This window comes from Lepeophtheirus salmonis, chromosome 14 (assembly GCF_016086655.4).
Source record: "Lepeophtheirus salmonis chromosome 14, UVic_Lsal_1.4, whole genome shotgun sequence".
Taxonomy (NCBI): domain Eukaryota; kingdom Metazoa; phylum Arthropoda; class Copepoda; order Siphonostomatoida; family Caligidae; genus Lepeophtheirus; species Lepeophtheirus salmonis.
The window spans coordinates 3,996,060-4,021,874 of NC_052144.2; the positions used below are offsets into that span (position 1 = coordinate 3,996,060).

Sequence of the window (25,815 nt, forward strand, 5' to 3'; positions counted from 1 at the left end):
ACAACTTGAGTCGATCATTTGATCGATCGATACAAGGCAATTCAAAATATTAATTCTTAAATCAAACATAACATTATTAACATATAAAAATTCCGTAGCCCTTGACCAGTGCAGTTATAACTGTCAGATATTATTTGTTAAAGTGTAGCAGGCCTAAAAAGTAGTTGTAACTTGAATAATTGTTATAGTCAGAAGATTATAGCGCCATTCCTATCCTTTATTTTGAATTAGTATACAAAATTATTCGTAAATTTTGCGCCATCAGTTTTCTTTATTATGAAATTATTTATGAATTTACATTTGGGAGGAATAATTAGAAATTCCTTGATTTCGATAATAAGTAACTAGATACTTGATTACTCGAGATTCACATAAATATTTCCAGTTTCCTTGGTCGAGCTCCGAAATCTTGCAGGCAACCCTGGCAGTATAATCTTTTATTACACTTTGAGAATGTGCAGGATGCATAAGTTGTGATTTAAGTATGTGCTAGATTTATAAGCATGAAATAATGGCTTCTGATGTAAATTTGTTAAAATAAAGCAGGTACCGATGATTATACCATTGTGGCATATATCAAAACGAACTTAATTGGCATAATTTGGAACAACCTACACTGTATTAACTTGTCCGAACGAACAATTTGCCCTTCTCCGGTAAATGTTAATGTAAAGCCCTTATATATCAATCAATAGCCTTTGTTTAGAACAGGGCTAGGGTAACTTTTTTGCACGTCACCCCAAAAGAATTTGTATTTAAATTTATTTACCCAACTTCCAAGTATTCTGCAAGACAAACCAATCCTCTTGCAGAATTAATGGAAAATAAATAAATAGAACACATTTCTAGTGGCATGATGTTTATGTCATTTAAGACCAGGAAGTAAAAGTCCTTCATAATAGCAGTGAAATATAACACAATTCACATTATTGTTATTCATTATTTATTTTATTACGTTAAGTCCCTTGCACAATTTACCATTCTCGAAGTTTTAAAGATCCTGGACTCCACGATTCAATTTTTTTCTTCGACTTTCAGATTCTTTTACCACATTTAAAACATCAACTCCCATTGCCCCCGCCAATTTTTTAATTATCTTATTTGGGGTAATTTACCCCTGCTCCCCGACCTCTGGCATGGAATTCGTGTCGTTACAAATAATTAACAGTTGACGACAAAACAAACAAAAATACAAAAGGCCAAATACCACATTTTTTTCTTTTCTTTTTATTTTTTCCCCTTTTGATAATGGAGGTTAAGAGTGAATTAAAACACTTGACGTATCATTTCTAGCTACAGAAATATATTTCTCACTACCAGACTATTTTTAATAATAAAAAGCAAGTTTCTTTTATTTATTTTCTTAATATGTATCATTTCAAAAAGAAGCATCAACAATAACTCAAACTAAAATTGTGAATAATTAGCAAGACAAAGATTTATATTGTTGGATTGGTCCAAGGACTACATAGGTCTTTTCTGTTTTTCTAATCGGTCAAGTTTTTTTCACCATTCATCAGTCCTAAGGACTGGTCAGTATCTTTTCTTTTTCTCTCTCTTTGTTTCTATCTCTTTGCTTCGTCTCTCTCTTCTAGCTGGCCATACCAATAAATATGATATTTTATTATGAGATCAATTCAAAAATGAGGATTATCCTAGAAATATTGCCGTGGCCTTATCTTAAATTGACAACGATATAAAGAATTTTTGAGGAGGTTATTTTTTTTTACAATTAAAGTTCATACTTTTAGCTCTCCAATGAGAGACTTTAAAACTTTTTGAATCTATTCGTCTTGAAGTTATGAGCCTCTGAATAAAAAGCACCTATTTTCTACTTGAAGTTATGATAACTGGAGTTATAAGTATGATGCAGACATTTTAAAAATGCTTCTAAATTTTTTTAACATTCGGTTTTGAAATATATTAACATAATTTATCCATATCTTCCACGCCAAGGTTAAAAACCTTTGAACCTTTAAAAAAGCCAAAAAAAATAAAAATATGGCATTTTCCCGAAGGCTACGAGGCTGTGAGAGAAAAAATAAGGCCATATTTGGAATCAGGGGATCAAACTCAATTAAATTGAGCATATACTGTTTTTGTACAATTTTTGCTGTTGGGCAGTGTAATTAATAAATTATAGGACACCAAACAAATTAAATACTTAGATATTCCCCTATTACAACTACGAATTCAAATAAATAGGAACACTGGCCACAAAGAATTAGAATGTCTGTAAAAAAATATATTTTTTCTCACTGATTCATGAATGATTCACAACCTGTACTAAAATTTAACGGATTTTGAATATTTTACTTTGTAACTTCAACAAATCTTGTTTGGCTCTTAAACATTTCTAGGCCTGAGCTAACCATTCTTAAGTATGACCCAGGGACATCGGCAGGATTATATTTTGAGGGGGCTTGGTTTTTGAAATGATTCCAAAAATTAATTTTTTTGAAAAAAAATTCAAAAATCCATAGCTATTCAGATAAAATTTAATTTTTAGGAACAACATTTTAAGAGATAAATTTTAAATATTATTTTTTTGAAAAAATTTCAAAAATTCATAGCTAAACAGTAATAATTACTTTTTTGGAAAAAAAAAAGTAAATATTATTTTTTTTACTCTGCTACACAATTTGCCCGGATAACGAAAACAAATTTCTAAGAAAAAAACAAAAAATCCTTAATTTGGGGATGGCTACAGACCCTCCAGCCCACCCCTAGCAGACGCACCTGTGACTGCCTTTGCAAACTTAGTAGGAAGTCAAATGGATCATATAATTAAAAAAATTGATTAAACTCTAGAAATCATATAAAAAAACAGTGAATTGGCGTTGGGTTATGAGCCCACTAAGTGTCTCGCTGGTATATTGCACAACCTGTAGAGAGAAAAAGTAAACAGAGTCTCAAATAATGGTTTCCTTTACCAATTACAATGATTTGGTTGTGTGTTATGAACCTACTCCGGGCCATATTGACAAATTTTTTTGTACATTAAAACCCAATTTTTCAAACTTTATTTATTACTAAGAAAATATAAATCAAACTATAAAAATTGTTTCCAATGCAAAGGAAAATATGACAAAAATCATGCGAAGACGAAATTGTGACGAAGACGAAATAGAAGATAAGTATGACGAAATAATGACGTTGTCTGACGAAGACAATATTATGACGCTGACGAAACTATGACAAAGACGAAAGCCGACGAATTGATGACGAAGACTAATGACTGACCAAGACGAGACGAAATGAGATGTTAACGAGACGAAGACTAGACGTAACTAAAAATAGCTGACGAAGTTAACACTGATTTATATATATATGTATTGGACATATTATTTTTTCTGTGAATACATTTTGGCTATCATATGGAAATAAAAGTGTATAACTACGCTTTTAATAAAATATTATGAAGCAATATTATATACAGTATCGAATAAAATACAATGTTGGACTAATGATATTATGGAAGTACTTAAGAAATAAACAGCAGTTGGTGTGAATGACTTATTTGCCTAACTACCAGATGATTTTGGCCCTTCTTTCTGTTTCTTTTTGGAGATAAGGTTGTGTATAATAATAAAGGTAACGACGTGTCAATTAAACACCTTATTTGGAAATCTTTATTGAATGAACTCATTTGAAGTTGGTAGCCGAAATTAACTCTTTTGATTTTCTTCTAATCCACAGCAACTTGAAATACAAATTATAATACGTTTAGCTTGATTTTATTTCATATTAATATGTTTTTCTCCCTCTTTTTCCAAATCCCTTCACTTCAACTTCTGCTTTGATTAGATCGCTGTGGTGTGGCTATTAACTTGCAAAATTAGTGCGAATGATATTTTTCAATTTTCTTTGCAAATTTAGATTTTGCAATTTTTGACAAAAATAATTGATGGACGTCTCATCTAGACAATTTTTTGAATGCATATACATTGCTATGTTCAAAGGTGAAAACCCAGTGTGGAATGGGCGTGTTAATAAAAAAGAAACCGAAAATCAAAATGGTAGTCCTAAAAATTTGAAGAATGTTTTGGAGGAGAGAAAGAATAATGCTTATAAAGGTTCATTAGGTAAGCTACAATCAGCTGTGACAAGGGAGAAAGGAGAAAAAGATATGAACATTTGCTAGAATTACTCCGATCTTGATCCTAAATTCTAATTTGAGTCCAACAGGGATTTACAATTATATATCCTCAACAAATCCTCAGGGTTACGCTACGTCTTTTATGAGCACACACGAACGTTCAATCAGGTTTTGAATATAATTGAATCTCTTTAGGAAAGGATGTTTTCTACTCAGAAATTAAATGATAATGACAACTGCTAAAGAAAACAAAATTCAATCTTTACAATACCAATTACAAATTCATGGGGCAGCTTTAAAAAATCCACCAGATTTACATAATTAGCTATGTTATTTGAAGTTTAGAACACAATTTGAAAAATAAAAATACTTTTCAAAAATATACAGGTAATATTATAGTACCCTAATAATACCTTAACGCTCGCCCGAGGAACTACGAGTAACCTTTAGCCAGTAATACATATATACTGCAGTTAAAGTAATAAATCTGTTAATATGAATTTAAAAAAAAACCTAGTTAATGTGCATAATAACTGAACTAGACCATTAATGGGCAAAATAACTGAATAAGACCTTTAATACGCATAAAAAGTAGGTAATGGTTATACTAACTGAACAAGACTGTTAATGTACATAATAACTGAAAAAGATCGTTAATGTTGGTACAAAATCATTGAAATCATAACTTTCACATTATCTTACAAGACCCCTTCCAGAGACACAAATTGATGCTCAGCCCATGGGATATGCACCATGTCCACAGGGCTTGATTTAGAGTGAGCATCCTTCGCCAATTCATGTATTGTAATTAGGGACACCATCCACTGTAACCCCGATTGATATTCCGGCTCACGGGTTGACTTGGATGACAACACGACTAAAAAACGGGTCGTGAACCACCACCAATTCATGTAATATCATCAGAAACGGCATCCGCTATACCCTCAGTTAATATCCCAGCCCAAGGGTTGTGTGGCTATTTTCCCCCCAAATTATCTTTTCTATGGTAGAAAAAGAAGAATGTTCTACATATTTCATTTTTAGTATGACCCTTTTTTATAGAAAAGGTCAAGCCAGCCTTTTTTAAAATTTATGTCTATATTTCATTTGTCAACGTTTTTTTTTAAGAAGAATATTTCTTTCTATTTTTTAAGCAACTTAAAAAAAAGGTCAATCCATATCTATTTGTAAGTACTTTTTATTAAAATTTCTCCTTCGTGTGTATTTATACAAATTATATCCATTGAGGACCAGGGGAAAGTGGTCCTCATAAAAACGACACTCTACCAATAGGTACATAGTATAAGTGTAGATCTGTACTTTCATCTCATATTTACACATAAACAATTCGAATAATTGATTAATTATCGTAATAATTTAGATAATTATCAAATAATAAATAATATATAATATTGTGTGAATAAGCAAATGTTGAGGCATTACAGTATGGGCTCAGTTCCATTCCAGTGGATGGACACATTCTTCCATTTCGTTCGAATGCACTTTTCAATAGGAGAACTTGTTCCCTCGTTTCCATTATAACTTAAACTTATTTTTATGGGTAACTCTTGTTTTGCAAGCTCGTCATAATAATATAAATCACAATTGATGGGATTTTCTAGAGAGAATAAAACGGAGAAATGGGACTCTGAACACACTATCCATATCGGATACTTTGGATTTTTATAGTGTTGACCCACAGCACATGAACCATAGTGCTCAAAAAGAGAGAGGAATCCCAAATCGGATTCGCATATAATACCCCGTAAGAGAATTCCATCAGATATGCTCATGGATCCATCGAATGCATTGGATGTTGCAGAACCAGTAAGTAGAAGATTCACCATTTCCTGTGTGCAATATCCGTGTGCCCCAACAAAGGGGGAGTCAGTTGTGTCCATTTCTTTCATAATATTATCAATTCCTTTTGTTAAAATGATTGAATATAGAAAGCAAATCACACCCATCTCGTGATCGAAAAAGGAGTTCAAATGCAATTTTATAACTTCCTTGAGAGAGGACTGTTTGAAGGTATGAGTTTCAAGTTTTTCTGTTACACCATCACTCTTGTAATAATTTCCTATTCCTTGAAAATGAAATTTACATCCTGGGGTGACGATAATAATATCATTATTTCCAGCAATCTTCTTAAAAATGCTACAGAAAGCTTCCAAAAGTGCTTCCCTCTGATTAATGACAGTCTTTAAAACCAAAGTTGGCATTTCGTCTCGATCAAACAATAAAAATTTAAGGATATATGCCTGAACAGTGGCTATAATACCGCAAGGTCCACCTTTTCTTTGTTTAAGTCCAAACGACAAGTTAGTTCCTGGAGTATTAAATTCGAAGCCCTGATTAAACCAACCAGAACTAAATTGACAACTACTGGATTTGAAAAGAAAATGACGCAAACTACGAGCAAGATCCAAAGTAAAGGGTGTTCCTCGTGGTTTAACACCCATAGGAGTTGGGAATTCTTTATTTATAAAGAGATTTGATTCAATAGAATCTTCAATGTCTCTAATTTCTATGTTGTTATTTTTGTTGGTAATATCTTCATTATCACTTGGCTCAACTACTGCTAAGAACGTAAAATACATAAATATTATGCCTTTATGTATGATATTTATACAGAAATACCTTGGATCTGAGAATTGGAGTTATCTGTATCCAGTGAGGTGCCATTAATCTCATTTGAATTAAACCAGTTATCAAACGATAGGGAATTTTTGAAATGAACTTCTGATGATATACTTTTAATCTCTTTATTATCTGTGGCCTTGTTACCTCCTCCACTTTCTTTTTGAAACGGTATTCCTTTTTTACATCGAGGTTTTGCAGAGCGAAGACGTAACCGTGAATAATCCACAGCAGAGGATGTAATCGGACCACTACTTAAAATAGAGCTTTTTTTTCTTCTCTCCATGTCTTCATTTAAAAGTGAGATTGCTGATAACTGTCTCTAAATATTAATCAGAGTATTAAACGCTTTAAAATATGTATAAATTCAAACTTACTTGATGCTCAATAAGTGATGGAAGGTACGGGTCTTGATTCGTTGGAAGATATTTCTTTCCTCCTAGAAAATATTGCAATTGAGAATTTACCACTTCTTGAATCGATTGGCCTCTCTGACGACATTTCTTGTCCAAATTATTATTACATTCTTTTACCATGAAAATAGTTAATGATTATTCTAAGCAAGACACGTATGTTACGTATATTTTATTGATTAGTTTTAAAATAAAAAGCCAATCTCATGATTTATTAATGCTGCAAGACTTTCGGCATTTGATTAATATTAAATCCGTTAATAAAATACATGGATGGAATATCGATAGCAAATAAGAAAAATATCACTAAGTAGTTCTTAGAAGCACGATTGAGTACCTTGTATCACCATAAACAAGTCATAGATCTATTATCTAATTTTAATCTTCTTTCATTATATCCAATTTGATTTCAACTGTGTTCATGGGTGTTGTTTGCATTAATCCAACAAACAAGGCTTTCTTTTGCAGAGGATTAAAGAGCTTTTATTCAATGATTATGTTACCAGGTATGAAACGATAGTTTGAACTTAGATATTGGAAGGAAAGGTACAATGTATGTATTTTATAGCTTAACACATTTATGTAAAACATAAAAGTCTAACAAATAAATATCTACAGTCCCATTGGTAACCTCACATCTAATCAAATGAGTTCATCGCTCTAATAGTACGAATATATTTACCATTTTGAATTTAGTTAGGTATGTACAACAATAAAAAATAGTATTTATAACTATCATATGAACGAAATATGGTGTTTAACTGCTTTATTCAGGAATGGTCCGGAACCAGTTCATCTCTTTACTTTTATTGTATCTATGTATATCACAACCTTTCTTCCAAAGAGAATCAAAGAAATGCCCTAAATCAGTTGGATGTAAGCCAATCATTTCCAATATTAGAATTACTATTTAATATATGGTAATTCTAGGGAAATGTTCACATATTAAGAAGAGCCCATTCAAATTCAACCAATCAACGTTCACAACACTGATAGGGAGAAAATTCTACAGCTGATAACGTAGTAAATTTTAATAATTCAGTAACATTGCTATTGTATTTCTTACACAAACATACTCTCAAAAAAGGCCAAACACACTCTTTAGCATTTAGCCTACTGTTCACACCTCTACAATAATTGATTATTTAGTAATTGTTGGGATTATTTAGTAAATAGTTGGGAACCGCTAGGTGCCCAACTAAACTTGATTTTCAATTACTAATTGATAAGACTTGATAAGAGTACAATTTCATTTTGACTCATTAATCAAACCAATATTGCATCTGAATTAGACCCCTTGGAACCAAATTCTCTTTTGTAAACAAAATTATTTGATACAAAATCCTTAAAAGAAGATGTGTGTTTTTTTTAAACTTTTAAACTGCATTTTTTTAGTAATTGATTATTGCATATAAAAGATAACTTCATATTTGAAATCAATGTATTTTTTTTTTGTAAATGATTGATTAGTTTTCTTATGGGTAAAAATACTCAAAAATTCTTCAAACCCAGATTTGATACAAAAAACAAATTATAGATACGTAATAAGTACTTTTATAATTAAATATGGAGAGTAAAAGATTTATGAACAAGTACAATTTTGTTGATTAGTATTGTTTACTATTGATTAAAGTCAGGATTTTAATTTTTTCTATATACGTAACAAGAAAAACATCAAGTTGTAATTGTTCTGAAATTGTTGTGTTTCGATTATCAGATAAGGCAAACATTAGGTATTACAAAATTAAATACTGAATATCTAATGGAATTTTTATCGTGAAAGTATGTTCCACTTGAATCAGTGGTTTAAGTCCTCAGATCCTATGTTTTAATTTTAACACGACTATATACTTCAGGCATTAATGGGTTAATAAAACGTAAGTTCCATCACAATTTAATTGACAAATATAATTTTTAAACAACGTAACATATATCAACGGGATTTCACTCAACCTCTATCTTTACAAAATTTACTAGTAATGTATTGTTGGATCAATCTCTCCACCCCCCTCCCCTGTCTCCCCCTTCTAGTCTTTCTTTTTTGTCGGTAATATTATACAAATATGATTTAAGCAGCTCTTCATATCACATTATTGAGCCACAGTTCACAATTTCGAAAGTTACAAACATGACGTCACTAATGGAGATGTTTTTTTTTTGTTAGAGCGAGAGAAGGTTAATATTAGATGCCTATTTCATGATTTTTGAGGGCTAAAATAAATTACTGCAATAGAGAGGAGAATTTTCAACATTTAAAATAAATTTTGTGTAGGGAAAATTATTATTATTATATTTAAATTTATATTATTATAATTTTTAAATCAATTTACACCGAGATAGACGTGAATTCTTCTTTTAGAGGGAAATGTTTACAGACAAACGATTATTAAAATAATGAACAAAAAGAAGAAAGAGTACACAAATCAGCCGTTTTTCCTTTTCTAATCGGTAAACATATTTTTTTTCTTCTTCACACAGATCCTTTCTTTAGTCATAAGTTATGACTCATAACCCATACAATGTATAATTTATTTAAATTACTTATTTAATATTAATTTTTTAAATCAATATTTCTATAAGTATTCAAATTTGGAGATGGAATTTGATTTTGTATACTAAATATCCTCAAATTTTGGAACAATTTGGAACTGATAATTTTAAATCAATAAGAATTATTGATTTAAAATTTGGAAACCCACATCATTTAGTATTTAATGCTTTTTTTAAAAGGGCGACAATTTACCTCTCACACCCTGTATGACTATGAATTAACATCATAGCATATAATTTCCGGAATATTTATAAATTAAGTTTCGTTTTTATTGTACAATGGTTATTATATTTTGCATTTGATTATATCATATTAAATGATTACTTAACAACTTTTATAATATTGTATTATTTATATACATATCATTGGTAGATGAATACATTACTATTTAATAATTATAAATGTTATTATGAAGAAATGACTAGATAATAAAAAATAATTAAAAACTAATTACAACAAATAAAAAATAACAGAGACTCAAAAGTGTTGAAAAAATTAAATAGAAATAAATGATATGTATAACCCTGAGTTACAAAAATGTATAAGAAAATTTATGAACAGGAAATAAAATGAGGGAACATTTGTAAAACACGTGGGGGAAAGGAGTGATAAGGCCTAAAAGCATGTCTATGTATCTTCGTTCGGGACACAATCAACTTTAAATATGATTGACCTGAATTATATGCCAATAATGACATCAGAAGGAACAAGGAAGACACATTTGAAAAAATACACAAAGGATTGACCTTTTTCTATTTCGAAAAAAAGTTTATTTTAGAAATGGAAATAAATAGTAAAAATATAACAAAACACTGTCTTCTAAATAAAGTATTATTTTTTTTTTTTTTTTTTGGGGGGGGGGACAAAAAAAAGTTGAGATTCTGGAAAAGAAAAAGCCCACGTGATGTACGAATGATTCCACAGCAAATAAAATTATGATCCTCTCTAGATGTCATTTGTGTTGTTGGGCTCATAGGATAAAGAACGTTTTTTCGAGTAGGAAATACAGTTTTTATCACTCCCAGTGCAAACAATATCCAAAATGAAGTTAGTATGAAGCTTTAATCCATGGATAAGAGCTTTACCAAGCCAGAATTCATTGATTTTCTGATGAAAAGTTCCAGAAACATACACCTAATGACATTTAATTAAAAGCAGATGAACGATGTTTGGCTAAAAAGTTTACACTTACCAAATAGGCTTTGATACATAAGTCTTTATTAGGAGGTGTCCATGAGATGAGGAGGGTTGTGGAGTCGATCTTAGAGGCGATTCTAATATCTGAAGAAACGATCAAGGTCTCATTGGTTAAACTCTGCGTTTCATGGATACTTTGGTGATGTTCTGATTTCTATAGGATGGAATGGATAAGAACATGTCAAAGATAAAAATAGATCATTATGTATAAGAATTAATGTTGAGACTCGATCCACGAACAAATTTTGAACCATTTTTGCCTTAAGTATTTTTTTCTAGACAAATTTGTACCAATTTTTCGGTCAAGAGCGCAGAATGTGACCCTGGATCGAAATTTAATCGATTTTATCACTTTATGAACAAATTTTCTACCCATCTCAGTTACACTAGTTATCGTGGTTTTTGGGAACAAGAAAAATCCGTGTTATATAAAATCCGTGTTGTACAAGGATTTTTTTAGTACTAAAGCCCGTGGAATGGGAAAAATTATTTTTCAAATTCTTCTTTTTACGGTTTTCCATTATTTTTTAAATTTTGAGTATGGCTAGCAATAAAAATATTTAATTCAACAAAAATTATTGAAAATAATGTATGTTAGACAAGATATTTGTAAAATAATTATAAAATTTAATCTTAGTAAGATATTTACTTGATTTTTAATCCTGTTATTCAATACTTTAAAATGTAAATAATCAGAACTTAACCAATATTTATTCAGCAAGCTTTTTAATTACAAGCTTTTATATTAAGTACAGAAAGTATCAAATCAATATGTTTTTTTCCCTTTATGCAAAATTATTGTTTTTTATTCTATGAATATATAGGCAAAATCAGAGCTAGAGGAGCTGTAGCCCCTCTCCAAATTAAGGAATTTTTGATTCTAAAGTGAAAATTTAATATTTGAACTTTCTTTCGAAAAAATGTAATCGTTTGTGAGTAGCTATGGATTTTTGTAATTTTTCTCCGAAAAATTTAATATTTTTTAATATTTTTTTTTTAAAATTTTATATTCAACATTTAATTATTGAAATGTCTTTTTAAAAAATTTAATTGTTTGTGAATAGCTATGATTTTTGAAATTTTTCTACGAAAATTTAATATTATAAATTTTTTTCTAAAAAATGTTAGTTTTTTCTAAATAGTTTTAATTTGTATTTTTGAAACTGTTTTTTAAAAAATTATTTTTTTAAGAATAGCGATGGAATTTAATTTTTTTTTTTCAGAAAAAAATGAAAAATTAAATTTCTTTGGAAAAAAATTTCAAATATTATTTTTTTTGAAATAAATATTAATAATCAAGAGATATTCTTAAAATATTATATTTTTGGGAAAAAAAAGTTCTTAAAATGAAATTTCAAAAAAAAAATTTCAAATATTAAATTTTTCGGCGACAAATTTCAAAAATCCACAGCTTTTCTAAAAATTACATTTTTAGAAAAAAAAATTATAAAATTAAATTTAAATTATTAAATTTTTCGGAGACAAATTTAAAAAAATCAAATGTATATACAGGCAAATACATTTTTTTGAAAAATATTTGAAAAATTTCATTAAATATTACATTCTCTAGTTAGAATAAAAAATTCCTTCCCTCCAGCCCTTCTCCTGGGTACGCCCTTAGAGTAAGGAAATGAATACAGATTCCACTCTGTACATAGCAAAGAGTGACATAAATTGGAGTCCAATGTCGACCATCAATTCTATTTGAGTCCAATATGGACTTATTTTTATAACCCCCCCAACAAATACTTTGTGAGACTCTCCATTTTTCCTGAGCCCACACACACTTGATGTCCCCTTCTCAAGAATTCAATAATAATAACAACAGCTTTAGACAAGCAGAATAAATAAATATGGTTGTAACTACAAAAGTATCGCATTCGTCCTTTTTTTACAACTCTACATGCTTAACACTTTAAACCTCATATGACGTCATTGTGCCACTGCTGTTCAAAATTTAGAAACAGACATGACGTCATCTACAAATCATCTATAAAATCGATCCAGACTCCATTTTAAATGACGTTTATCGAAATAAAATTTTAAATAATTGACCGTTTCAGACTGATATTATTTAAGGAATCAAATTAGTTTGGTCCATCAAAAATTATAAGAGTCTCAGACCGAAACTCAACACTATTACTCTTGTAACTTACATCTCTTCCACGAAAAGTTCCGAGATAATGGCACAAAGAATCTAAATTAAAGTCCATTCCCTTATAGGAAGGTTTGAAAGTTGTTTCCTTTAGACGATTAATGAGAGCACTTGGCCTCAAGGTATTATTATTTGTGCTACAGGCTGAACATTCTGCCAATGTTTTAATTAGAAAATCTTTGACCTCACACTTATGTTCCAGTTGTCGCTTACTGTCCAAAGTCTCTCGGAATCTATAATTGAGAGACTCGACTTTTGCGCTCTGTTTTTCAAACCCCTCAGATAACACATGATTTTCTGTCTCAAGTTCTTTTACTCGCTCCTTTCCAGATTCAATTTCCTTCTCCTAATCAAATTCAATTATTTTAGTTATTTCAAAACACATATAAATTCTTAATGAAGGACGTACCTTGAGTTCTACAGTGGTTTTAGAAACAAGGAGTTGCTCATGGAGATCCTTGCTCTCTTCGCCAACTAAATTTAATTCATTCTCCATTTTAATGAGCTTTTCTTTGAGTTCTCCTAAATGATTTTGAAGGGTTTTATCGATGGATACACCTACAGAGAAACATATTAAATGAAGTTATCTTTTCTAAACGCAATATCTAGAGATGTTAAATTATTCGAAAAAATACGTCTACGTCAAATAATTTATTTTACTTTAGTCGTAATTCAATCTAGTCTAATCCTATTTAGCTCCCTCTTATATTTGTCCTAAAGAAAAATGTAAGATGTCTTGCCTCCTTGTAATTCTTCCTATTGTTCCATCCCTCACATATATTTAAAACTATCCAATGGCAATGAGAAATATCTATCGATTGCAACGCAAATGAAAGATTAATTGCATTGAAGTAAAACGTAAGAAAATACATAATGATTATAAGTATGGTTTACGGTCAGACAAATGACGTCATCACGAGCAAAAAAAAAAAATCAATCCAAGTCAAGTTATAACCCTTGTTTTTTCTTGTTACACAACCTTTAATTTAAAGTTAATCCAAATAATAAAATCCATATGGGTAGATCAATTTGAATATATTTAGACAGCGCCTGCTTTAGGACACTACCATTGATGAAGAGGCAGTGGGCCTAGACCTTCGGCTAAAGGGGTGTCCGCAGGATTATATAAATATAAATATATTTGGGAGGGGCTTTGTGTTTGGATTTAAAAAAACTAAAACTAATTTTCTTGCAAAAATTTCAAAAATCTATAGCTATTCACAAATAAAATTTCAAATATTAAATTCTTTTGATAAAAAATTTCTAAAATCTACAGTTGTTCATAAAAAATAATTTTTTGAGAGAAACTTCTTCAAAAATTACATTTCTTGAAAAAAAAAAAATAACTTTAAAATGTTAAATTTAAAAAAAAATCAAAAATCTACATTTCATTACCAAAAATTAAATTTTTTCGAAAAAAATTAGATTTCAAATATGAAATTTTTGAAAAAAAAATCTAGTAAAAAGCAAAGATGCCTCCATTTTTTTTTGAGAAGGGCACTACAGCCTTCCAGCCCACCCCCTGCCGACGTTCTCGGGTAAGACAAAGTACTTGATTTAAAAAATGAAAAGGGTATGAACAAACTAAAAAAATATTTATTATCTGCGAGGTGGTGTGGCAGACTTAAATAAAATAGCACATACTCAGAAGAATTTTCACTGCGCCCTCTCTTTGAGGGACATACCTATCTTATTATTTATTAAATACTATTATCATTCAAGGAGTTGTATTATTTTACCACAATACTCTATGTGGCTTTTTTGAGAAAATTTCTTTTCTAAAAAATGTCATTGAAAACAAAAAATATATATTTATAAAAGGCTCTGTATTTTATTTTCTAAAAAAATAAGATTCCAAAATAAAAAAAATCAAATTAGCGAGAAAAGAGCCATGTATATTAATCTTTTACCTAGACTCCACTCAAGTTAAAGACTCCCCCCTAGCCTTAGTTACTATCCTTATCAGTGATACATAAAATATGTCCTGCCAGCTTGTAAAAATAAAAGAAAGAAAAAATTAACGTGGTCACCCTACAATTTGATTTAGCGATCATGACGTTTTATTACATCAGTTGCAAGCAGCCGTGATATGAAGGAAATAAACACAAATCTCATCCCATATCTAGCAAGGAAATAATATACTGAAATTACTCCGATGTTGATCCTCAATTTTACTCCGAGTCCTACAAAGACTTACACCTATAAATCCCGATTAAACCTCATTGTTGTTCTCCGTCTTTCAATAGCACACAAATTAGCTATTACTTTATACTTAGATGTTGTCTTCTTAAGAATGTAAGAAATAATGATAGCAGCCTTAGAAAATAAAAACTCCTTCATATTGCTTACTAGAAAAAACCGCTTAGGTTAGGATTGGATCCCCATGGGCCCTGGCATATTTAAGGCCGGTATCGAATTTAGAATAGTATTCGAATATTATTTATTCTTTTAACATCTCTAGCAATATTTAGATACAATGAAATAATTATAACTTACCATCGACGACAGAAGCACAGACGAGGGTCTCATCACTTTCATAACTATTCAACTTATCCAAATATGGAAATTGTTGTTCACCACAGATGATTGAGGACATATTACGAAGAGCTGCTGCAGAGTTCTTCAAGATTTGAACCGGGCCCCTTTGGCAGTTTATGCAATTCTGTGGATATAATAAAACGTAATGAATTTATTTAGAAATGTAGAGAAAAACCGCAGATTCATACCATATGGTATTTGTTAAATATCTCTTAAGGTCCTTACTTATGTATGTATTGTATATATTTAGTTCAATTGATATGCATATTCAAGTTCAATTTCTGTAAAATACTCTCATTGACACACATCCTCCTCCTGACCATGACTTAATAGCCATTATGCATGAATCTACGAATATGCATATCTATGCATAATACAATTAACATGTCAACGTAAGACTTTGACGAAATAATTTCATTCATCTTTAATTACAATTGGCATATCTATGTACAATGTACATATATAGATATCTAATTAAAATGATCTTACACATTATGTGAGCCGTCAACACAAAATCAAGCTAGAAAGATTTTTCTGTAGATTGAGACCAGATTACTTATTTTGAGTTCTACGTGATTTGCAGCCACTAATCTTGCCTCATACTTTTTTTTTTCTGGTAATTTTTCTTCTTGGAAAGTATATTGCACGATATATTCCCCGCCTTTTACGTTTATACATATATTAGGTCAATTTTTGGTAGAGCAACGCGCAAAGTGGAACTACCCCTCATTGCTTTGTAGATCCTACCCCATTACTCATATCATTTGTCGTTGAGTTTTTAGGTCGACCAAAAATCGACCTATTATGGGATCGAACTTTAGCTTAAGCATTTACTGTTAAAAAATTCATTTCTTTCAATAGTTTGTACTTCTTACATTTCTTCAAGCAACAATTAAGATCATGCACCTATGAGTAAGGCTCTACTAGTCAATGAGGCCTTTCGTAATAGACTCATGATTACGAATCCGTGTTCCCTTACTCATTATAAATACTACACCTTCTTTATTAACTTACTATTTTCCATTTTTTTCCCCTTAGCTTTAGCTTAAGATACAACAGTAAAGCCTAACGCGGAGGGGGAGGGGGGGGGGTATGCAGGATTATATATATATATTTGGATGGCGGTCTTGGTATACAAAGAAACTTAAAATCTGTTTTTGAATTAAAAAAATTTCTTCCATGACGATAATATTTCATAAATTTATTCATTTAGGCTACATCCCCTCCTACAAGCCTATAATTTAAAAGCATAAAAAGACAGCGACTATGTAATGTGTCTAAATCTCCTGGAGCCAAATATGTAGTAGGCAAAATTATCACTCACGGATATTTTATACTCTTTCAACGAATAATTATCCTCTATTTCTGCCAACAAAGAATATTCTGATTAATCCTTTGGAGGTGCTACAAATTGCTCTTAGACTAGCAAAAATTCATTGTTCCAAACAAAGAACTATATCATTTTAAAAGCTGAAAGTTGAATATCGATAACTTAAATGTAAAGCATTTTTCTCAATTTTTTGAGGATTAAACACATTTTATAGAAAATGTAATCGAGATAACTTCATAGATAATCTATTCTTCAACTACTGCAATGATCTTGAACAATTGTTATTTACTTTTATTTTAATCTATAGTGTTCGAAATATCCAAATATGGCATTGAATTGTTATAATTCTCTTATAATTTGATTTTTAAGAAAATGCTGTGAAGGCCAAATCTAACTCTGTCGAAACTTTGACTGGTCATTTTTGTATTCTACAATTTTAATAGCACTACTCAATTTGGATTTCGACCATGGGTAAAATGCTGTTAGATAGTTACATGTATGTCTAAGAAATATTAGGCCCTATATGCTCAATAACAAAATTAAGCATTTATTAAAATTTTTATTCACTCACCACATATGTCTGTAAATTGATTCAAATCCACTCTTTACTTGAGTAATGTGTATTGTATACACAAGTCTAAATATCTTAAGAATTTTTTTCTCTTAAATATTGCGCAAGGATTTTGTATTTTGTAAATCATTAAGGCTCAACGAATCTTTCATGCTCAAAATCCCTCATCACTTATTCGACAAATGAGTGAGTAAGTCATGAACGTCATTCATGATGAGCAAGTCTAAAATTTGATTTTAGTCTCATTATGGGATAACTATTTATCTATTATTTTTTTCATAAAAAAAGAAAAAAACAAAACTTTCATTACTGCACTTGGAGTAATTATACTATTATAGCGTAATCAGGTCAATGTCTCGTATATGATGCATAGATTCATGCGTAAGAGAGTTACCATAATTTCTTAAGCAACGATTCATCTTCATACACGTAGTAAATCGTAAATACCCTTGAGTAAGCTCTATGATGATGAAGAAAAAAACACAATTAACCTCATTTAGGGATCATTAAAATGTAGAAGAAATAAAAATAAGAGCGATAATGGGCACCAAGGTTATCATCACTACATACCAGTGTAACACAGGCACATACCTAACTATATAGGTAGATACTAATAGTAACAATAATATGGGTTTTTATAACCATTAAGATTTCTCTCATAAAGGGGAGAAGATCCTGATCATGATGCTACACCGGCTATAGGCTTGAATAATGAGTGGAAAAATTACAAATACAAAGCCCTTCCCCTATAAAAATATAATCCTGCTGGACGCCTATCAACTATTTGCTAAGTAGGAGTATTTATCACCCTATTAATGGTTGGTAATCAATCCATAGCCACTTCAATCAGACCCTCCAAAAGAAAAAAATATATATGTTCCCTGGGCAGGAGCTTAGGCCATAGTTTGAGTTTGTTGGAGGGACGGAGGCAGGTTTTCCGACTCTCACGATTTATTAGATGAAAAATGAGTGTCGTTTAGAGGACCGTAATGACGAGGGCCCCCTGTGTCTCCAAATATTTATGGAATAGTAATACTTATCAGCCTATTAATGGTAGGTAATCTATAGTCATTTCAATCAGGCCCTCCAATAAAAAGAATATGTGATGCCTGGAGCTAAGGTGTCTGGGCCATAGGCGGAGTTTAAATGAGGGTCGAGGGGCAGGTTCCCTGACTCTCAAGATTTATTATATGAACATGTATATTTTAAATACTAGGTTTGAAAATAAATAAAAATTACCCCTCCCCCCCCTAGAATACATTTCAAACTACACACATGGCCTGGGTAGTAGTACTTATTGGCCTATTAATGGTGCATAATCTAGAGTCACTTCAATAAAAAAACCTGTAATTACGGCACTGGTTTAGGCTTTCCGTTCATTTTCTAGCGTCTGAACGGAAAAAAGTTGAACCATTATTGGAAACATCTTAGAGCGGAGTTCTTTTATTTGCGTTTTTTTTATTATTATTCTCCAAAGATATATTTTACCTCTGAACGGACAAGGGATTAATTTTTGTCTAAATATTATTGGCTACGTTAATACTTTTTTGTCCACTATGAGAGCTGAGACTATTATGAATTACACTGTAACTAACTACACAACCTCCATGTATTTACAATGTGAATTATGTAGAGGGAAGAAAAAATCACGTTATTGTCGTACCTCAAAATGGATATCGTATTGCGAGGAAAAAAGTTTATTCTTAGCCAAATAAATTTGCCCATTGTTTCAAATGAATGGCCATAAATTAAGAAATGAGCGCATGAACGGGACATTTTTCAGTAATGAACGGGCTCAAGCCTGTGTTGTTACGAGTTATAATAGAAGTGCACTTACTTCTAATAGTTGAGTAACGGACTCCACGTCCCTTGTTATGGACACAAGTCCACCGTCTCCATTGCAAACTTGATTTGACTCTTCATATGCAGAAAGGGCGTTATTACTCTCTTTAGAAGAGGAATCTGGAGAGCAAGAGGAGGGACTGATTTGATGTGACTTGATGGAGCTTTTGAGTCCAAGGAGTTGACCCTAGATTTAGGAAATAAGCAATTAACACAAAATTATCAGGATAAAAGTCAATAATGACTTACACGAACATCTCCCATTTCTTCTTTTAGCTTATCAATGGCTTTATCTGATTCATTGATTCGCTGATTGGAAGTGATGAGATCCTTTTGTAGCTCAGATAACTAAAAGTAGTGGAATGGAGGGAAAGAGGGGTTATTAAAATCATGCATGGATAGTTCAAGGAAATATTTAGATACATAAAGAACGCAGTCTTTATTCCCCTTCAGTTTTTTGACCAACTCAGGACTATTTTTAATGTGGTTAAGGTACGAAAGAGGGATTTGAATTAAAAAATGAATGAAGAAAGAAGTGTAATGAATGTCGTTATCAAATTGGGGTACATGTAACCCATGGGATACATGGAGGTACGCCAGAGTGTACATTAGGTTTTGAAATATAAATCTATTAAAAAAAATGGGATCAAAAGTGTTCAGACCACAAATATATCATCTGATTATCCCGCCATCTATTGGGGGAAAAGTGAATTAAGAGAAATAAGCAGAATGAGTATAACTCGTCACGTTGTTAACTTTATTGCAACCTTTCCTCCAAAAGAAACAGAAGAAAGGGCCGAAATGATCTACTAGTTAGGCAAGTAAGTCAGTCATACCAGCTGCTATTTATCTCTTAAGTCCTTCCAGACATTCATTTTCTTATTATTTATCCACAATTTTTAAAATAAATTACATATATATTTCATAATATGAAACTCCTAAATAGTACTCGTATTCTTGTATATGATACCCAAAATTTATGTATAGAAACAATAAAATGGCCAATTTTTGTATATATAAATGAATTTTTTAATCACAATAAGTTATATGTATTACTATAATACGGATTGCATGTTTGTTTTCTGTTAGAAATATAATGGAATCAAGTCCAAAATTTCAGCACGTAGACCAAAAAAATCTTACTATTGAATGAATTTGAATTAGAGATAAAAATAAACAAACAAGTCAACCATTCAAATAGAAGAAGTACTAAGCCCTTCTCCGTTAGTAATTATCATTCGACATTATGGATTATTCATACTAGAAGAGACTCATGGATTGATAAACACGCATAATATGAAGCAAGAGCATGATTCCATTATTACTCCAACAGACAACAAACATTGAATGCCTTTTAAGTTAATAAATATTACATATTATGATAAAAAAATCGAAAGGGAACACGAATTTCAACCAAAAATATACAATAACGACGTATATATCTCATTTGTTTATATATTAAGGCAAAACATCCTTGAGGCAAATTTACAGGGGACCTTTTTTCACATAGAAGACGCTCTCAAAATTATTTTGAGCATACAACATCAAGCAAGGGTATAGGCATTTTTATGAATTTTTCCTCTTTACTAGATTATTTAATATTTTAATTCTTTTTTCAAAAAATTTAATATCAGAAATTTAATTTTTTGAATTTTTTTTCCAAAAAATTAATCTTCGGTGAATAGCTATAGATTTTTGAAATTTTTCTTAAAATTAAATAAAAAATAAAAAAATTTCTTAAAAAAAAATTATATTTGAATTTCAATTTTGGAAATTTTCTTCCAAAAAATTTCATTTTTTGTGAACAGCAGTGGATATATATGTTTAGTTTCCAACAAATATATTTTTTTAGGAATAACTATGAATTTTTGAAAATTTTTTTAAGAAATATAATATTTTAATCTTAATTTTTTTACAAAAAAATTAATTTTATGAGAATAGCTATGAATTTTTGAATTTTGTTTCTAAAAAGTTTAATTTTTTTGAATAGCTGTTGATTTTTCAAAAAAAATAAATCCAAGCTACAGACTGTCCCACCCCTAGCGGATAAATATATATTGTTTAGTTTGTTCACACGCTATTGTTTGAGATCAATTCCCCCCTTCATTTCATAACTATTCTTCTAATAGTCAAATAGAGAAAACATAGCCAAGTTGATCAAAAAAAGGAAGGAAGGAAAAGAATGTGCCCCTTCACGCATAAAGTATTCCTTGGATAAGTAATACTAGTGTATATATATAAGTATGAACATAACATGAATGCAACAACTGATATTTTAATATGTATAACTCTGTGAATGACCTCAGAAAACTAAGCGCTACAGGCAAAAATCGCATCCACTAAAGTAACATGTTATCAAGCAGAACGTATTATGATTTTATAGCAATTTCGATATAGTTAATAGTACTTTGTTGTTTACATGTATCCCTTCACCGATGTATGATTAAATTGTGGAGTTAGTGTCATGAGCAAGTCGATTGTTAACATAGGTGAAGTATGATGGATAGATATAGAAGGATAGACGACGACCTTCACCACCACCACCACCAAATGACAAATGAAAATAGAAAATATATAAAAATACAATATAATAAAAATACAGAAGACATTCTTACCCAGAAAGAAAGACCATTTGCTATATAATGATTCTATAAGGGATTGGAGGCTGTGAGGAGGATAGTGGATATTCAATTTACAAAGGATTTTCTTTTTTTACAAGATATATGTATAGGAATTAGGGGCGTCAGCAGGGGGCGGGCTGGAGGGATTTAGCCCTCATCCCCCAAAAAAGGAACCTTTTCTTTTTAATAAAACTTTTCTACAAAAATTGGGGAATTTTTTTTTCGACAGATTTATTCGGGAAAATCATGCAGTAGAGAAAAAAATGTAATATTTGAAATTTTTTCCACCCAAATTTTTTTTTTTTGTTAAAACCTATGGATTTTTGAATTTTTTTCCAAAAATTTTTAAATAAAAAATCATTTTTGAAATTTTTTTTCCCAAAAATTTTAATTTTTGCAAATTTTCGAAACAATTTAACTTTCTCTGAACAGCTATGTATTTTGAAATTTTTTTTCAAAAAGTAAAATATTTGACATTTATATCAGAAAAAATTTAATTTTTCTTTCAAAAAAATTATTTTTCTGTGAATGGCTATGAATTTCTATAATCTATAATTTTCTATAAAATTTACTATTTGAATTTTTTTTTCAAGTTATTTAATTTTTCAAATTTTTATATCTTTGGTTTTTTGAAGATTTTTTCAAAAAAGTTTATCTTTGTATTTTTTTTTTTGCAAGTAAATTTCAAAACCAATTATATAATATATATATAATCCTGCGGACGCCCCCTGGGTATAAGTGAGATTCTAAGGAACCGGATGTATAAATAAAAAAATATAATTATAAGAAACGTAATGAATAGAAATGGGAAGAAACACTCCATTATAAAAATTAATTTGATTGCGATGTATAATAAAACTATATAATATCGTGATGCATGTGTGAAATTAGCCAAATATTCATTTGAAAGAATCAAACTTTTCTACTAGATGCAAAAAAATAAAAAATAAATAAGATTGTTAATGAATGATATAGATTTGGTTTTTTTTTATTATTTAAAATAGGAAATTTCAAGAAGATTAATAATGTTTTTGAATATAGGTAATATATATATATATATATAGGTATATGTGTGTGATATAATTTTTAAATCATGTACTATATGATTTGAAAGGGGAAAAATAAGAAAGAGAAAGAGAGAGAGAGTAAAAATAAGAAGTTTATTATTATTATTATTATCGAATTTTGACTACAAGATAGAATCGTCCGTTATGATCTTTAAGACTTCTATAACGCATTCGCCCCGTTGGGGACCATGAATGCGATTCGTCACTACTCAAATCTTCATCAGTTGGTGACGTAGATATCATCTTCGATGTCCTCACCTCATTGCGATAAATGCTGAAATATTCATCTGAAGAATCAAGCACGGAGTCCCGTGAACAAATGCTTGGCGAGGATTGAGGTTTCTCGAAGCCTCGTACACGTATCCTCAGAGTGTTATTGTTCTCCCTAAGAAGAAGATGATCATTCCTGGGGGATAAAAGAAGGAGTCTTGATATTTCATTTTCCATACGACAGATCTTGGTGTATCTCTCTTCAGATTCCTGTTCTGCCTCTGATAACTTTCTTCGCACATCCAGGGAGTCTCGCTCGATATCACTGATGCGTTTTCTGAGTGTATTTGATATTTTATCATTCTCTGCTCTCATATCTGTTAGTCTATGAGTCAAATCCTCTTCTCGTTCCATCATTTCCTTTCGAAGAGTTGAGTTGAGTCGTCTTTGCTCATTTAATTTTGCATTCAATTCCTTTTCCGTTTCTTCCAAACGAAGGATTCTATCCTTGAGCTCTACCTCCATTTCATCGCTCAGTGCCAATCGACTCTGAAGAGAACTGGACTTGGATTTGCACTCCAACTTATATTCCAATGACTTTTTTTCTTCCTCTACAATGGCTATCTTATTTCGATAATTTGATTCTATATCTCGGAGAATGGTCTCTGCGCGAGCCATGGTCTCTTCATACGCAAGTTCTTTCGCTTTCAACTCTTCCAATTCTACTGAATGGGATCGTAGATTAGACTCAGAGCTGTCCAATTTTCCCTCGAGTTCTATGATCCGCTTTGCATTTTCCTCTTGACCAAAGAAGAGTCTTTCCGCCAATTCTCGAACCTTTAAACATGACTCTACCCTACAAGACATGGCCTCAACTTCTTTCTCATCTTCATGCCCTGATGGAAGATGCAGTAGCATGGGTGCCGATATTAAACGTGTTCCGAGAGACATTGTGACACGTGTCCACCAGGACAAAACGTTGAAAGCACTCTCCAAGAGCGTCAATTTCTCACGAAGTTCGACTTCCAGCTCCTCCAAATCAAATATACGCTGTTCATAACGATTGACTAGGGCTTCTAAATAGGCAGAGTCACTTCGGCTGTCTTCTACAGAGCGTTGAAGCTCCTCGAATTCAGCTTTTAGACGTGTCATGGCTTTACGTTCAAGAGTGAGCTCATCACTCAATATCAGAGTCTTTTCATAGCTTAGCTTATAATCCTGTTCCCATCTGAAAAACAAAAAAAAAGACATACTCGTACAGAAATACTTCAAATTAGATTCAAGTCCCTTACATATTTTGCACCAAAGCCGTCTATGTATAGCAATTATAATGGAATCAAACCACATAGCTCAATAAAACATAAAATGCAATCATCAGAGTGCAAAATATGAATATTACGTAAATGTAAATTAACTTACCTTTGAGCATTCAATCTGCTATCATTATCTGCCTCTTCAAATTCACATTTCTCTTCCATAAGCATTTGATTTTGTTGATATAATGACCTATATTTCTTTTCCCACTCTCCCAATTGATTTCGTAGGCTAAACTCAATCCTTCCCAACTCTGTAATCTTTTGATCCGAAGTGCATTCTTCATCCTCTTTCGTCTTGAGTGTTTTGATTTCTTCTTTATACCTCTCCAACTCATACTCTAATTCCTTTTTACGATTGACAAGATCCCGGCATTCCTCTTTCAAATCCTCCAACTCTTCTGAGCTTTCATAATCGCTTCTGGAGTCCTCATTTCTGGATTTTTTTGCATCTAAAGTCTGAGTTGAAACAGATTGATGCTGCTCTTCGTCCACAAAGATCCCACTCTCGGTAAATATTTCTTTATTACTCGGTTTTGTGTGTTCATTTTCGTTATCCGATATATCAGAAGAGATGCCGGAAGAAGAGGAGCAGGCTCCGTTCTTGTTTCTTCGAAGATGTGCTGATACCTAGATAAATACATAATTTAAAACATGACATCAAATATTCTTTAAGAGGTAGGATGTACCTTTGTAAAACAAAGTTCATGATCTACTTCATCACCACGACTCACGACATCCATCTCTTCCTTGATTTCCAAACGTTTTTCCAACTCGGATATTCTAGAATCTGCCGTTGACTCATTTTGTAATTTATCTTCTTGCAACTGAACCATCTTTTGATTCAGTGTCTCATTTTCCTTTTTTAGATTCGCTGCATCCTAAAAAATTAAAATCAACATTTATTTTAAAGAATCAATAAGAGAGTCAGTCCCGGTTTTTCTAATGAGGAGACTTTTGGAGTACTTGTTCTAGGCCTCGAACTTTAACGGTAAAGCTATATCAAAGTGTGAATTGACAAATAAAATATAGAATTTATAAAATAAAAAACTTTGCATTCAAAATGTCACCTCGATAAAAGTGCGTTAGGAGCTAGTCCACCCCAAAGCTATAAAATAAAGGGACGAAACCTGCCTCTTAGTTTGAGGAGATTTCCTTTGCAACGAGAGAACTTTTACCTACGCAAAAGATATTTAAAATGGCGTTATTTTATTATTTTTTCATTGTGAGTTATGCAATTTTTCGTTCCCTTCGCAATATTGATATTG

The 25,815-nt window shown here is 31.1% G+C and overlaps 2 protein-coding genes across 4 annotated transcripts in view; both read right to left on the bottom strand.

Moving 5' to 3' along the window:
* Positions 1-5,281: 5,281 nt before the first annotated feature.
* Positions 5,282-8,465, bottom strand: LOC121129799 (probable ubiquitin carboxyl-terminal hydrolase MINDY-4). Of its 2 annotated transcripts, none has more exons than XM_071893489.1 (4): positions 7,490-8,465; positions 7,117-7,265; positions 6,740-7,061; positions 5,282-6,677 (listed from the first exon to the last, which is right to left on the bottom strand). In XM_071893489.1, exons 1-4 carry the CDS (start codon positions 7,500-7,502, stop codon positions 5,539-5,541), a joined length of 1,623 nt encoding a protein of 540 aa, XP_071749590.1. In that variant the 5' UTR covers positions 7,503-8,465; the 3' UTR covers positions 5,282-5,538. The 2 variants fall into 2 exon arrangements, with proteins under 2 accessions (XP_071749590.1, XP_071749589.1); XM_071893488.1 differs by having other exon boundaries at positions 5,282-6,680; positions 7,490-7,621.
* Positions 8,466-9,968: 1,503 nt separating this feature from the next.
* Positions 9,969-25,815, bottom strand: part of LOC121128922 (uncharacterized) — a 98,147-nt gene continuing 82,300 nt past the window's right edge. For both annotated transcript variants that reach the window (XM_040724531.2, XM_040724532.2), the window contains 10 exons: positions 25,237-25,428; positions 24,654-25,177; positions 23,283-24,462; positions 19,586-19,684; positions 19,332-19,523; positions 15,552-15,717; positions 13,465-13,613; positions 13,057-13,401; positions 10,896-11,054; positions 9,969-10,837 (listed from right to left, as the gene is read on the bottom strand). In XM_040724531.2, coding sequence (XP_040580465.1) covers positions 10,649-10,837; positions 10,896-11,054; positions 13,057-13,401; positions 13,465-13,613; positions 15,552-15,717; positions 19,332-19,523; positions 19,586-19,684; positions 23,283-24,462; positions 24,654-25,177; positions 25,237-25,428 — 3,195 coding nt within the window. In that variant the 3' untranslated portion in view covers positions 9,969-10,648. The remainder of the gene's footprint in view (positions 10,838-10,895; positions 11,055-13,056; positions 13,402-13,464; positions 13,614-15,551; positions 15,718-19,331; positions 19,524-19,585; positions 19,685-23,282; positions 24,463-24,653; positions 25,178-25,236; positions 25,429-25,815) is intronic.